The sequence below is a fragment of the Molothrus aeneus genome, unplaced genomic scaffold, assembly GCF_037042795.1.
Source record: "Molothrus aeneus isolate 106 unplaced genomic scaffold, BPBGC_Maene_1.0 scaffold_30, whole genome shotgun sequence".
Lineage (NCBI taxonomy): Eukaryota > Metazoa > Chordata > Aves > Passeriformes > Icteridae > Molothrus > Molothrus aeneus.
In genome coordinates this window covers 5,499,779-5,514,629 of record NW_027098964.1, presented here as the reverse complement: position 1 = coordinate 5,514,629, position 14,851 = coordinate 5,499,779, and the positions used below count along the sequence as shown (strand labels likewise).

The 14,851-nt window shown below is 60.3% G+C and overlaps 1 protein-coding gene across 1 annotated transcript in view; it reads right to left on the bottom strand.

Annotated features, from left to right (window-relative positions):
- Window positions 1-14,851, bottom strand: part of XAB2 (XPA binding protein 2) — a 34,583-nt gene that overhangs the window by 11,884 nt on the left and 7,848 nt on the right. The window contains exons 5-12 of the mRNA XM_066570795.1: window positions 13,844-13,978; window positions 11,731-11,895; window positions 8,752-8,896; window positions 7,129-7,280; window positions 5,571-5,690; window positions 3,817-3,948; window positions 2,274-2,405; window positions 550-663 (exon numbers count right to left, since the gene is read on the bottom strand). Coding sequence (XP_066426892.1) covers window positions 550-663; window positions 2,274-2,405; window positions 3,817-3,948; window positions 5,571-5,690; window positions 7,129-7,280; window positions 8,752-8,896; window positions 11,731-11,895; window positions 13,844-13,978 — 1,095 coding nt within the window. The remainder of the gene's footprint in view (window positions 1-549; window positions 664-2,273; window positions 2,406-3,816; window positions 3,949-5,570; window positions 5,691-7,128; window positions 7,281-8,751; window positions 8,897-11,730; window positions 11,896-13,843; window positions 13,979-14,851) is intronic.

Below are 14,851 nucleotides of genomic sequence, written 5' to 3'. Positions count from 1 at the left end.
GCACTGTCCCAGCTGTCCCAGTGTCCCCACTGTCCCCATTGTCCCCGGCTGTCCCTGCAGTGTCCCCAGTGTCCCTGGCTGTCCCCAGCTGTCCCTAGCTGTCCGTGCAGTGTCCCCAGTGTCCCCATTGTCCCCGGCTGTCCCTGCAGTGTCCCCAGTGTCACCTTGAAGCTGTCCTCGAAGCGGCCGTGCTCCCCCAGCTTCCCCAGCTCCCGCATTGTCCCAGCTGTCCCCAGCTATTCCCAGCTGTCCCTGCAGTGTCCCCATTGTCCCCAGATGTCCCAGCAGTGTCCCCATGCCACCTTGAAGCTGTCCTCGAAGTGGCCGTGCTCCCCCCAGCTCCTGCACTGTCCCAGCTGTCCCCAGCTGTCCCCAGTGTCCCTGCAGTGTCCCCAGTGTCACCTTGAAGCTGTCCTCGAAGCGGCCGTGTTCCCCCAGCTCCCCCCAGCTCCTGCATTGTCCCAGCTGTCCCCAGCTGTCCCCATTGTCCCTGCAGTGTCCCTGGCTGTCCCCAGTGTCCCCAGTGTCCCTGCAGTGTCCCCATGTCACCTTGAAGCTGTCCTCGAAGCGGCCGTGCTCCTCCAGCAGCAGCGCGTAGTTGATGACGATCTGGGGGGTGGCGATGCGCAGGTCCAGGATGCGCTCGTACACACTGCGGGTGGACTGGGGACACCAGGGACACCAGGGGACACGGACAGGGACAGCAGGGGACACCAGGGGACAGGGACACCAGGGACAGCAGGGGACACGGACAGGGACAGGGACACCAGGGGACAGGGACAGGGACAGCAGGGGACACCAGGGGACAGGGACAGCAGGGGACACGGACAGGGACACCAGGGGACAGGGACACCAGGGGACAGCAGGGGACAGGGACAAGGATGGGGACACGACAGGGATGGGGACAAGACAGGGACACCAGGAGGACACCAGGGGACAGCAGGAGGATATGGGGGACAGGGATGGGGACAGGGACAAGGATGGGGACAGGACCGGGACACCAGGGGGACATGGGGACAGAGGGACACCAGGGGGACATGGGGACACCAGGGGACAGGGACATGGGGACAGGAACGGGGGACACAGGACATGGGGACAGAGGGACATGGGGACACAGGGACAGAGACAGAGGAGACATGGGGATACAGGGACACGGGGACAGGAGGACGCAGGGACATGGGGACATGGGGACAGGAGGACAGGGACAATGATACGCAGGGACATGGGGACAGAGGGGACAGAGAGAGGGACAGGGACACAGGGATGGGGACAGGGACAGAGACAGAGGAGACATGGGGATACAGGGACACAGGGACATGGGGACAGAGAGAGGGACGGAGGACAGGGACAGCGATACGCAGGGACATGGGGACACAGGACATGGGGACAGAGAGAGGGACAGGGACACAGGGACACAGGGACAGGGACAGAGGGGACAGCAAGGTCACAGCCACGCCCTGCACGATGTCCCCACACCAGCCCCACCCCCCAGGTGTGCCCCAGGCCCAGCCCAGTGTCCCCCATGCCCACCCCGACGCCCCAAGGTGTCCCCCAGGTGTGTCCCCAGGTGTCCCCCACATTCACAGAGGCGTCTCCCAGGTGTGCCCAGGTGTCCCCTATGCCCACGCTGATGTACCCAGGTGCCCTCAGGTGTCCCCAGGTGTGTCCCCAGGGTGCCCAGGTGTGTGCCCAGGTGTGTCCCCATGTTCCCAGGTGTGTGCCCAGGTGCCCACCTGGAAGGTGCCCAGGCTCTCCTCCAGGTCTGCCAGCATGGCCCACACCCATCCCAATGTCCCCAGGTGTGTCCCTGCCCCCAGGTGTGTGCCCAGGTGTGTGCCCACCTGGAAGGTGCCCATGTTCTCCTCCAGGTCTGCCAGCATTGCCCACACCCATCCCAACATCCCCAGGTGTGTGCCCAGGTGTGTCCCCATGTCCCCAGGTGTGCCCAGGTGTGTGCCCAGGTGTGTTCCCAGGTATATCCCCATGTCCCCAGGTGTGTCCCCATGTCCCCAGGTGTGTCTCCAGGTGTGTCCCCATGGCCCCAGCTGTCCCCAGGTGTGTGCCCAGGTGCCCACCTGGAAGGTGCCCAGGCTCTCCTCTAGGTCTGCCAGCATGGCCCACACCCATCCCCAGCTGTCCCCAGGTGTGTCCCCATGTCCCCAGGTGTGTGCCCAGGTATATCCCCATGTCCCCGGGTGTGTGCCCAGGTGTGCCCGGGTGTGTGCCCAGGTGTGTCCCCATGTCCCCAGGTGTGTGCCCAGGTGTGTGCCCACCTGGAAGGTGCCCAGGCTCTCCTCCAGGTCTGCCAGCATCGCCCACACCCTCAGGTTCTTGTAGAGCCGGTTCTGCACGGGCTCCGAGCTGTCGAAGTACTCGGCCCGGCGGGAGGGGAGAGCCGTGGCTTTCTGGGGGAAAAACGGGGGAAAATGGTGAAAATGGGGGGAAAAGGGGAAATGGGGGGGGAAACGGGGAAAAATTGAGGAAAAGGGGAAAAAACAGAGGAAAAAACAGGGGAAAAGGGGGGGAAAAAGGGAGAAAATGGGAAAAAACAAGGGGGAAAAAGGGGGGAAAATGGAGGGAAAACGGGGAAAAAGGAGAAAAAAAGGGAAAAAACCAGAAGAAAAAATAGGGAAAAAGGGGGGGAAATGGGGAAAAATTGATGAAAAAAGGGGGAAAAAGGGGGAAATGGGAAAATGGGGAAAAATGGGGGGAAAGGGGGAAAAATGAGGGAAAAAACAGGAAAAAAGGGGGAGGAAGGGGAAAAAGGGGGGAAAGGGGGAAAATGGGGAAAAACGGGGGAAATTATGAAAATGGGGGAAATGGGGGAAATTGTGAAGATAGGGAAAAATGGGGGAATGGGGGAAAGTGGAGAAAATGGGGAAAATTGTGAAAATGGGGGAATGGGGGAATGGGAAAATGGGGGGGAAAACAGGGAAAATGGGGGGAAATGAGGAAAAAGGGGGAATGGGGAAATGTGGGAAAATTGGGAAATGGGGAAAAAAGGGAAAATGGGGAAAACGGGGAAAACGGAGTGCCCTATTTTTGGGGTCCCCCCATTTTTGGGGTGCCCTGTTTTTGGGGTCCTTATTTTCTGGGTGCCTCATTTTTGGGGTGACCTTTTTTTTGGGTTCCCCATTTTTCGGGTTCCCCATTTTTGGGGTGCCCTGTTTTTGGATTCTCCATTTTCAGGGTTCCAAATTTTTGGGGTTGTCCTGTTTTTGGGGTGCCCCCATTTTCGGGGTGCCCTGTTTTGGGGTGCCCTGTTTTTGGATTCCCCATTTTCGGGATGCCCTGTTTTTGGGGTCCCCCCATTTTTAGGGTTCCCCCTTTTTGGGGTGCCCTGTTTTTGGGGTCCCCCCATTTTCGGGATGCCCTCCCATTTTCAGGGTTCCCCATTTTCGGGGTGCCCTGTTTTTGGGGTCCCCATTTTCAGGGTCCCCCCATTTTCGGGGTTCCCCATTTTTGGGGTCCCCCCATTTTTGTGGTGCCCCGTTTTTGGAGTGCCCCCATTTTCGGGGTGCCCTGTTTTTGGGTCCCCCCATTTTTGGGGTGCCCTGTTTTTGGATTCCCCATTTTCGGGGTGCCCCCATTTTTGTGGTGCCCCGTTTTTGGGGTCCCCCCATTTTCGGGGTATCCTGTTTTTGGGTCCCCCCATTTTCGGGGTGCCCTGTTTTTGGATTCCCCATTTTCAGGGTCCCCCCATTTTCGGGGTGCCCTGTTTTTGGGTCCCCCCATTTTTGGGGTGCCCTGTTTTTGGATTCCCCATTTTCAGGGTCCCCCCATTTTCGGGGTGCCCCGTTTTCGGGGTGCCCTCACCCTCAGCACGGCGAGCGCCTCCTGGTGGCGCTGGTGGCGCAGCTCCAGCTCCCCAAACTCGCACCAGACGGCGGCGAGGTCCTCGACACGGCGGAACCGCACCCGGGTGGCCCGGGACAGGATGGACCTGGCCTGGGGACACCATTGGGGACATTGGGGACACCATTGGGACACTGGGACAGGGACAGGAACCGCACCCGGGTGGCCCGGGACAGGATGGACCTGGCCTGGGGACACCATTGGGGACATTGGGGACACCATTGGGACATTGGGGACACTGGGACAGGAACCGCACCCGGGTGGCCCAGGACAGGATGGACCTGGCCTGGGGACAGTGGGGACATTGAGGACACCATTGGGACAGGATGGACCTGGCCTGGGGACAGTGGGGACACTGGGACAGGGACAGGATGGACCTGGCCTGGGGACAGTGGGGACATTGAGGACACTGGGACAGGATGGATCTGGCCTGGGGACAGTGGGGACACCATTGGGGACACCATTGGGGACACCATTGGGACAGGATGGACCTGGCCTGGGGACACCATTGGGGACACCATTGGGACACTGGGGACACTGGGACAGGAACCGCACCCGGGTGGCCCGGGACAGGATGGACCTGGCCTGGGGACAGTGGGGACATTGAGGACACTGGGACAGGATGGATCTGGCCTGGGGACAGTGGGGACATTGAGGACACTGGGACAGGATGGATCTGGCCTGGGGACAGTGGGGACACCATTGGGGACACTGGGACAGGATGGACCTGGCCTGGGGACACCACTGGGGACATTGGGGACATCACTGGGGACACTGGGACAGGGACAGGATGGAGCTGGCCTGGGGACACCTTGGGGACATTGGGGACACTGGGACACTGGGACAGGGACAGGATGGAGCTGGCCTGGGGACACTGTGGACATGGGGGCACAGGAGGGGGCAGGCCTGGGGGAAACAGGTCTGGGGGTCCCAAGTGGGTCTGGGGGTGTCTCCCAGGTTTAGGGGTCCCTCAGGATTTTTGGGTCCCCCAGGTTTAGGGGTCTCCCAGGGTTGGGTGTCCCTCGGGGTTCAGATGTCCCAGACTGTTTTAGGGGTGTCCCTTAGGGTTTGGGGGTCCCAGGCAGATTTTGGGGATGTCCCTCAGGATTTTGATGTCCCCCAGGATTTTGGTGTCCCCCAGGTTTAAGGGTCCCTCAGGGTTCAGATGTCCCAGACTGTTTTGGGGGTGTCCCTCAGGGTTTGGGGGTCCCAGGCAGATTTTGGGGATGTCCCTCAGGATTTTGGTGTTCCCCATGTTTGGGTGTCCCTCAGGGTTCAGATGTCCCAGACTGTTTTGGGGGTGTCCCTCAGGGTTTGGGGGTCCCAGGCAGATTTTGGGGATGTCCCTCAGGATTTTGGTGTCCCCCAGGTTTGGGGTGTCCCTCAGATTTAGGCCCCCCCCAGGTTTGGGGTGTCCCCCAGGATTTTGGTGTCCCCCAGGATTTTGGTGTCCCCCATGTTTGGGGGTCCCTCGGGGTTCAGATGTCCCAGACTGTTTTGGGGGTGTCCCACAGGATTTGGGGGTCCCAGGTGGGTCTGGGGGTGTCCCTCAGGATTTGGTGTCCCTCAGGATTTTGGGGTCCCAGGATGTTTTGGGGGTGTCCCTCAGGGTTTGGGGGTCCCAGGTGGGTCCGGGGGTGTCCCTCGGGGTTCAGGGATCCCATGCAGGGTTTTGGGGCGCCCCCCGGGTGGGTTTTGGGGGGTCCCCTGCTCACGTCGTCCAGCTGCCCGTTGTCCTCGTAGAATCGCGCGAAGGCCACCCAGAGCTCGTGGGGGCGGCCGGTGGCGCGCTGGGGATCCACGGTGCGCACGGCCTCCGTGAACGTCTGGATGATCTGGGACGGACAAACGGACAGTCAGGGGACACTGGGGACACTGGGGACAGCCAGGGGACAGCCAGGGGACAGTCAGGGGACACTGGGGACATTGGGGACAGCCAGGGACAGGGGACAGGGGGAGAGTCAGAGGACACTGGGGATCCACGGTGCGCACGGCCTCTGTGAACGTCTGGATGATCTGGGACGGACAAACGGACAGTCAGGGGACACTGGGGACACTGGGGACAGCCAGGGACAGCCAGGGGACACTGGGGACAGCCAGGGGACAGTGGGGACAGCCAGGGGACGCGCTGGGGATCCACGGTGCGCACGGCCTCCATGAACGTCTGGATGATCTGGGACGGACAGGGGGACATTTGGGACATCAGGGGACACTGGGGACAGCCAGGGGACATTGGGGACATTGGGGACATCAGGGGACACTGGGGACAGCCAGGGGACAGCCAGGGGACACTGGGGATCCACGGTGCGCACGGCCTCCGTGAACGTCTGGATGATCTGGGACGGACAAACGGACAGTCAGGGGACACTGGGGACACTGGGGACAGCCAGGGGACAGCCAGGGGACACTGGGGATCCATGGTGCGCACGGCCTCTGTGAACGTCTGGATGATCTGGGACGGGCACAGGGACATTGGGGACATCAGGGGACACTGGGGACAGTCAGGGGACACTGGGGACATTGGGGACAGCCAGGGGACAGTCAGGGGACACTGGGGATCCACGGTGCGCACGGGGACAAACGGACAGTCAAGGGACATTGGGGACAGCCAGAGGACAGCAGAGGACAGTCAGGGGACATTGGGGACATTGGGGACAGTCAGGGGGCATGCTGGGGATCCTCTGTGAACGTCTGGATGATGTGGGATGGACAGGGGGACACTGGGGACAGCCAGGGGACATTGGGGACAGTCAGAGGGTGCGCTGGGGATCCTCTGTGAACGTCTGGATGATCTGGGATGGACAGGGGGACACTGGGGACAGCCAGGGGACAGTGGGGACAGCCAGGGGACATTGGGGACATCAGGGGACACTGGGGACATTGGGGATAGCAGGGGACAGCCAGAGGACACTGGGGACAGCCAGGGGACACTGGGGACACAGGGGACATGGGGGGAGACGGGGATGCTGGGGACAATGGCGACAGCCAGGGGACAATGGGGACAGCCAGAGGACAGCAGGAGATATGGGGACATTTGGGACATTGGGGACAGCAAGGGACAGTGGGGACATTGGGGATATTGGGGACATGGTGGAACATTGGGTATGGGGGAATATTGGGGACATTGGGGACCCAGGGGGACACAAGGGGACAGGGGGGACACAGCGACAGCCAGGATGCAGCACAATCACCGCGATGCCAGCACCCGACCCCCCAAACCACGCACCCCGTAACCCCCGGTGTCCCCCCGGTGTCCCCCCGGTGTCCCCTGACCTTGTCGGGCTGTCCCTGGTGCAGGGCCACCCTCTTGTGCCACTCGTGCACGTTGTGGGGGTTCTGGCGCAGCAGCACGCTGTTGAGCAGCAGCGGCCGCCGCGCCATCAGCCGCTCGAAGCGGGCCAGGCGCAGCTCCAGCTCCACCTCCTCTGCGGGGACAGGGGACAGACAGGTGACACAGAGTGACACAGAGTGACAGAGGGTCATAGGGGTCACACACGGTGACAGAGGGTCACAGGGGTGACAGAGGGTCACACAGGGTGACACAGAGTGACACAGGGTCACAGAGGTCACACAGGGTCACACAGTGACAGAGGGTCACAGGGGTCACACAGGGTGACACAGGGTGACACATGGTGACAGAGGGTCACAGGGGTCACACAGGGTGACACAGGGTGACACAGGGTGACACAGGGGTGACAAGGGACATGCAGGGTCACAGGGGTGACACAGGGTCACACATGGTCACACATGGTGACACATGGTGACAGAGGGTCACAGGGGTCACACAGGGTGACACAGAGTGACAGAGGGTGACACAGAGTGACACAGGGTCACACATGGTGACACAGGGTGACACAGGGTGTCACAGAGTGACAGAGGGTCACAGGGGTCACACATGGTGACACACGGTGACAGAGGGTCACACATGGTGACACAGGGTGACACACGGTGACACAGGGGTGACAAGGGACACGCAGGGTCACAGGGGTCACACTCAGGGGACACAGGGGTGACAAGGGACGCAGAGGACACGAGGACATGGGAACACCCCGGGCACAGGGGTGACCCTGCGGTTTTGGGGTGCCCTGTCCGGTTTTGGGGCGCCCCCGCAGTTTTGGGGTGCCCTGCCCGGTTTTGGGGTCCCACGCCTGTTTATGGGATCCTCCCTGGTTTTGGGGTTCCCCGCCCAGCTTTGGGGTGCCCCCTGTCTCTGGGTTCCCTGCCCGTTTTTTGGGGTTTCCCCCCCATTTTTGGGGTTTCCCCCCCATTTTTGGGTTCCCTGCCCATTTTTGGGGCCCCCTGCCCATTTTTGGGGTGTTTCTGCCCCATTTTTGGGGTGTTTCTCACTGTCCTGACCCTGTCCCAGCTGTGCCTGCCCATTTTTAGGGTTTCCCCCCCATTTTTGGGGTCCCCTGCCCCATTTTTTGGGGTTCCCTGCCCATTTTTGGGGTGTTTCTCACTCGTCCTGGCCCTGTCCCAGCTGTGCCTGCCCAGTTTTGGGGTTCTCTGCCCATTTTTGGGGTTCCCTGCTCGTTTTTGGGGTTTCTCCCCCATTTTTGGGGTCCCTCTCACCATCCTGGCCCTGTCCCAGCTGTGCCTGCCCATTTTTGGGGTCTCCTGCCCATTTTTGGGGTCTCCTGGCCATTTTTGGGGTCTCCTGGCCGTTTTTGGGGTCCCCTGCCCGTTTTGGGGGTTCCCTGCCCATTTTTGGGGTCCTCCCTGCAGTTTTGGGGTCCCTCTCAATGTCCTGGCCCTGTCCCAGCTGTGCCTGCCTGTTTTTAGGGTTTCCACCCAGTTTTGGGATTCCCTGCCAATTTTTTGGGTTTCCCTGCCCGTTTTTGGGTTCTCCTGCCCCGTTTTTTGGGGTTTTTCCCCCGTTTTTGGGGTCCCTCTCACCGTCCTGGCCCTGGCCCAGCTGTGCCTGCGTGTCCAGCAGTGCGGCGATCACGCTCTCCTCGAAGCGGGCGTAGCTGTCGAACACCTGCGTGAAATCCCGAACCGTCATCACCGTCTGCACGGCCTCCTCGTACACATCCCGGGCCTGGAACGGGGTCAAAACGGGGGTTAAAGGGTTAATGGGGCCATCACCGCCTGCACGGCCTCCTCGTGCACATCCCGGGCCTGGAACGGGGTCAAAAGGGGGTAAAAACGGGGGTTAAAGGGTTAATGGGGTCATCACTGTGTGCACGGCCTCCTCGTACACATCCCGGGCCTGGAACGGGGTCAAAACGGGGGTTAAAGGGTTAATGGGGCCATCACCGTCTGCACGGGATAAAAATGGGATAAAAACGGGGGTTTAAGGGTTAATGGGGTCATTACTGCGTGCACGGGATAAAAATGGGGTAAAAATGGGGTAAAAATGGGGGTTAAAGGGTTAATGGGGCCATCACCGTCTGCACGGCCTCCTCGTGCACATCCCGGGCCTGGAATGGGATAAAAACGGGGGTTAAAGGGTTAATGGGGTCATCATTGTCTGCATGGGATAAAAACAGGATAAAAATGGGATAAAAACGGGGGTTAAAGGCTTAATAGGGTCATCACTGTGTGCACGGCCTTGTCATGGATATCCCGGGCCTGGAATGGGACAAAAACGGGGTAAAAACGGGGGTTAAAGGGTTAATGGGGTCATCACTGTGTGCACGGCCTTGTCATGGATATCCCGGGCCTGGAACGGGGTAAAAACGGGGGTTAAAGGGTTAATGGGGTCATCACCATCTGCATGGGATAAAAACGGGATAAAAATGGGATAAAAACGGGGGTTAAAGGGTTAATGGGGTCATCACTGTGTGCACGGGATAAAAATGGGGTAAAAATGGGGTAAAAATGGGGGTTAAAGGGTTAATGGGGCCATCACCGTCTGCACGGCCTCCTCGTGCACATCCCGGGCCTGGAATGGGATAAAAACGGGGGTTAAAGGGTTAATGGGGTCATCATTGTCTGCATGGGATAAAAACAGGATAAAAATGGGATAAAAACGGGGGTTAAAGGCTTAATAGGGTCATCACTGTGTGCACGGCCTTGTCATGGATATCCCGGGCCTGGAATGGGACAAAAACGGGGTAAAAACGGGGGTTAAAGGGTTAATGGGGTCATCACTGTGTGCACGGCCTTGTCATGGATATCCCGGGCCTGGAACGGGGTAAAAACGGGGGTTAAAGGGTTAATGGGGTCATCACCATCTGCATGGGATAAAAACGGGATAAAAATGGGATAAAAACAGGGGTTAAAGGGTTAATGGGGTCATCACTGTGTGCACGGGATAAAAATGGGGTAAAAATGGGGTAAAAATGGGGGTTAAAGGGTTAATGGGGCCATCACCGTCTGCACGGCCTCCTCGTGCACATCCCGGGCCTGGAATGGGATAAAAACGGGGGTTAAAGGGTTAATGGGGTCATCATTGTCTGCATGGGATAAAAACAGGATAAAAATGGGATAAAAACGGGGGTTAAAGGGTTAATGGGGTCATCACTGTGTGCACGGGATAAAAATGGGGTAAAAATGGGATAAAAACGGGGTAAAAACGGGGGTTAAAGGGTTAATGGGGTCATCATTGTCTGCACGGGATAAAAATGGGGTCAAAACGGGGGTTAAAGGGTTAATGGGGTCATCACCGTCTGTACGGCCTCCTCGTGCACATCCCGGGCCTGGAATGGGGTAAAAACGGGGTAAAAACGGGGGTTAAAGGGTTAATGGGGTCATCACCATCTGCATGGGATAAAACCGGGATAAAAATGGGATAAAAATGGGGGTTAAAGGGTTAATGGGGTCATCACTGTGTGCACGGCCTTGTCATGGATATCCCGGGCCTGGAACGGGGTAAACTGGGATGAACTGGGATGAGCTGGGATGAACTGGGATGAACTGAGGTAAACTGGGATGGACTGGGATGGACTGGGATGGACTGGGATGGGACTGGGATGGACTGGGATGGGACTGGGATGGGACTGGGATGAGCTGGGATGGGACTGGGATGGACTGGGATGGGACTGGGATGGGACTGGGATGGGACTGGGATGGGACTGGGATGGACTGGGATGGACTGGGATGAGCTGAGGTAAACTGGGATGGGACTGGGATGGACTGGGATGGACTGGGGTGAACTGGGATGAACTGGGATGGGACTGGGATGAACTGGGATGAGCTGGGGTGAGCTGGGATGGGACTGGGATGGGACTGGGATGAACTGGGATGAACTGGGATGAACTGGGGTGAGCTGGGATGGGACTGGGATGGGACTGGGATGGACTGGGATGAACTGGGATGGGACTGGGATGAACTGGGATGAGCTGGGATGGGACTGGGATGAACTGGGATGAACTGGGATGGGACTGGGATGAACTGGGATGAGCTGGGATGAACTGGGATGAACTGGGATGGGACTGGGATGGACTGGGATAAACTGGGGACAGGGGATGGGACAGGGATGGCCCTGAGTGGGGACAGGGACTGGGATGGCAGCTGGGGACAGGTGTGTCAGTCTGTCCAGGTGCGTCAGTCTGTCCCATGGCTGTCAGTCTGTCTCTCCCAGGTGTGTCAGTCTGTCCCATGGCTGTCACTCTGTCCAGCTGTCCCCCCCGGTGTCCCCAGGTGTGTCACCTTCTCCAGGTGTGTCAGTCTGTCCCAGGTGTGTCACTCTGTCCCAGCTGTCCCCCCCGGTGTCCCCAGGTGTGTCAGTCTGTCCCATGGCTGTCAGTCTGTCCCAGCTGTCCTCTCCCCCAGGTGTCCCCAGGTGTGCCACCTTCTCCAGGTGTGTCAGTCTGTCCCAGGTGTGTCACTCTGTCCCAGCTGTCCCCCCCGGTGTCCCCAGGTGTGTCAGTCTGTCCCAGGTGTGTCACTCTGCCCAGCTGTCCCCCCAGGTGTCCCCAGGTGCGTCACCTTCTCCAGGTGCCCGCAGCGCACGTAGCAGTCGGCCAGGGCCCCCCAGAGCCGGCCCCGCTGGTCGGTGAAGCGCGTGAGGCCCCCCCGGATGATGCCCCCGGCGTCCAGGGAGCGCACGCGGTCGGGGTGCTGGGAGAGCAGCTCACACAGCTCCTGCCATAACTGACAAAAACAGGGTGTGAGAAACCCCAAAACTGCCCCAAATCCACCCCAAACCCAGCCCGGGGTGCTGGGAGAGCAGCTCACACAGCTCCTGCCATAACTGACAAAAACAGGGTGTGAGAAACCCCAAAACTGCCCCAAATCCACCCCAAACCCAGCCCGGGGTGCTGGGAGAGCAGCTCACACAGCTCCTGTCATAACTGAAACAGGGTGTGAGAAACCCCAAAAATCCACCCTAAAACTGCCCCAAATCCACCCTAAAACTGCCCCAAATCCAGCCCGGGGTGCTGGGAGAGCAGCTCACACAGCTCCTGCCATAACTGACAAAAACAGGGTTAAAAACCCCAAAAATCCACCCTAAATCCACCCTAAAACTGCCCGAAATCCAGCCCGGGGTGCTGGGAGAGCAGCTCACACAGCTCCTGCCAGAGCTGAGAGAAACAGGGTGTGAGAAACCCCAAAAATCCACCCCAAATCCACCCCAAATCCAGCCCAGGGTGCTGGGAGAGCAGCTCACACAGCTCCTGCCAGAGCTGACAAAAACAGGGTGTGAGAAACCCCAAAACTGCCCCAAATCCACCCCAAACCCAGCCCGGGGTGCTGGGAGAGCAGCTCACACAGCTCCTGCCAGAGCTGAGAGAAACAGGGTGTGAGAAACCCCAAAAATCCACCCTAAATCCACCCTAAATCCACCCCAAACCCAGCCCGGGGTGCTGGGAGAGCAGCTCACACAGCTCCTGCCAGAGCTGACAAAAACAGGGTTAAAAACCCCAAAAATCCACCCTAAATCCACCCCAAACCCAGCCCGGGGTGCTGGGACAGCAGCTCACACAGCTCCTGCCAGAGCTGAGACAAACAGGGTGTGAGAAACCCCAAAAATCCACCCCAAATCCACCCCAAACCCAGTCCGGGTGCTGGGAGAGCAGCTCACACAGCTCCTGCCAGAGCTGACAAAAACAGGGTGTGAGAAACCCCAAAAATCCACCCCAAATCCACCCCAAACCCAGCCCGGGTGCTGGGAGAGCAGCTCACACAGCTCCTGCCAGAGCTGAGAGAAACAGGGTGTGAGAAACCCCAAAAATCCACCCTAAACTGCCCCAAAACTGCCCCAAATCCACCCCAAACCCAGCCCGGGGTGCTGGGAGAGCAGCTCACACAGCTCCTGCCATAACTGAGAGAAACAGGGTTAAAAACCCCAAAACTGCCCCAAATCCAGCCCAAACCCAGCCCGGGGTGCTGGCAGAGCAGCTCACACAGCTCCTGCCACAGGTGTCCCCCAGCTGTCCCCAGGTATCTCCAGGTGCCCTGTGCCCACCCCAGGCTGTCCCCCAGGGTGCCCCCCACCTGTCCCCAGGTACACCCAGGTGTGCCCAGGTACCCCCACCTGTCCCCAGGTACCCCCAGGTGTGCCCAGGTACCCCCAGGTACTCCCCATTGCCCCCAGGTGCCCCCCCAGGTGCTCCCAGGTGCCCTCCCAGATGCCCCCAGGTGTGCCCAGGTGCCCCCAGGTGTTCCCAGGTGTGCCCAGGTTCCCCTCCAGAGGCCCCCCGAGGTGCCCCCCCAGGTGCTCCCAGGTGCTCCCAGGTGCCCCCCACAGATACCCCCAGGTGCCCCCCCAGGTGCCCCCCCAGGTGCCCCTAGATGTGCCCAGGTGCCCCACAGATGTCCCCACATGCCCTTCAGGTGCTCCCAGGTGCCCCCAGATGCTCCCAGGTGCCCCCCAGTTGTGCCCAGGTGCTCCCAGATGCTCCCAGGTGCCCCCCCAGGTGTGCCCAGGTGCTCCCAGGTGCCCCCTCAGGTGCTCCCAGGTGCCCCCAGATGCTCCCAGGTGTGCCCAGGTGCCCCCAGATGCTCCCAGATGCTCCCAGGTGCTCCCAGGTGCCCCCCAGGTGCTCCCAGGTGTGCCCAGATGCTCCCAGGTGCCCCCCAGGTGCCCCCCGGTGCCCACCTGGTAGTTGGATTTGCCCTGGCGGGACACGAAGCGCTCGTCGTTCACCAGCCGGGCCAGGACCTGCGCGGCCTCGTCCAGGCGGCCCACGGAGCGCAGGTAGGACACGTACTGCTCCGCCTCCTCGGGACACAGCTGGGGACACAGGGACACCTGAGTGTCACACCTGTGTCACCTGAGTGTCACACCTGTGTCACCTGAACCCCCCCGTACTGCTCCGCCTCCTCGGGACACAGCTGGGGACAAAGCCACCTGTGTGTCACCTGTGTGTCACACCTGTGTCACCTGAGCCCCACCTGTGTCACCTGAACCCCCCCGTACTGCTCCGCCTCCTCGGGACACAGCTGGGGACAAAGCCACCTGTGTGTCACCTGTGTGTCACACCTGTGTCACCTGAGCCCCCCCGTACTGCTCCGCCTCCTCGGGACACAGCTGGGGACAATGGGGACACCTGAGTGTCACCTGTGTGTCACCTGAACCCCACCTGAACCCCCCCGTACTGCTCCGCCTCCTCGGGACACAGCTGGGGACAACAGTGTCACCTGAGCGTCACAACTGTGTCACCTGAACCCCACCTGTGTCACCTGAACCCCCCCGTACTGCTCCGCCTCCTCGGGACACAGCTGGGGACAACAGTGTCACCTCAGTGTCACCTGGGTGTCACCTGAACCTGTCAGTGTCACCTGCACACCCAGGTGTCCAACCATCATCCCAAAGGGACACTGCCACTTGTGTGCCTGTCCCCAGGTGTGGCACCAGGTGCGTGCCCAGGTGTGTGTGTGTGTTGTGCCCAGGTGTGTGTGTGTGTCCAGGTGTGAGTGCCCAGGTGTGCCCAGGTGTGTGCCCAGGTGTGAGTGCCCAGGTGTGCCCAGGTGTGTGCCCAGGTGTGTGCATGCCCAGGTGCCCCCAGGTGCCCCCAGGTGCCCCATACCTTGAGGAACCTCCTGAAGACGCACACGGCGGTCTCGGGCAGCGGGGGTGTGTGTGTGTGTGCCCAGGTGTGTGCCC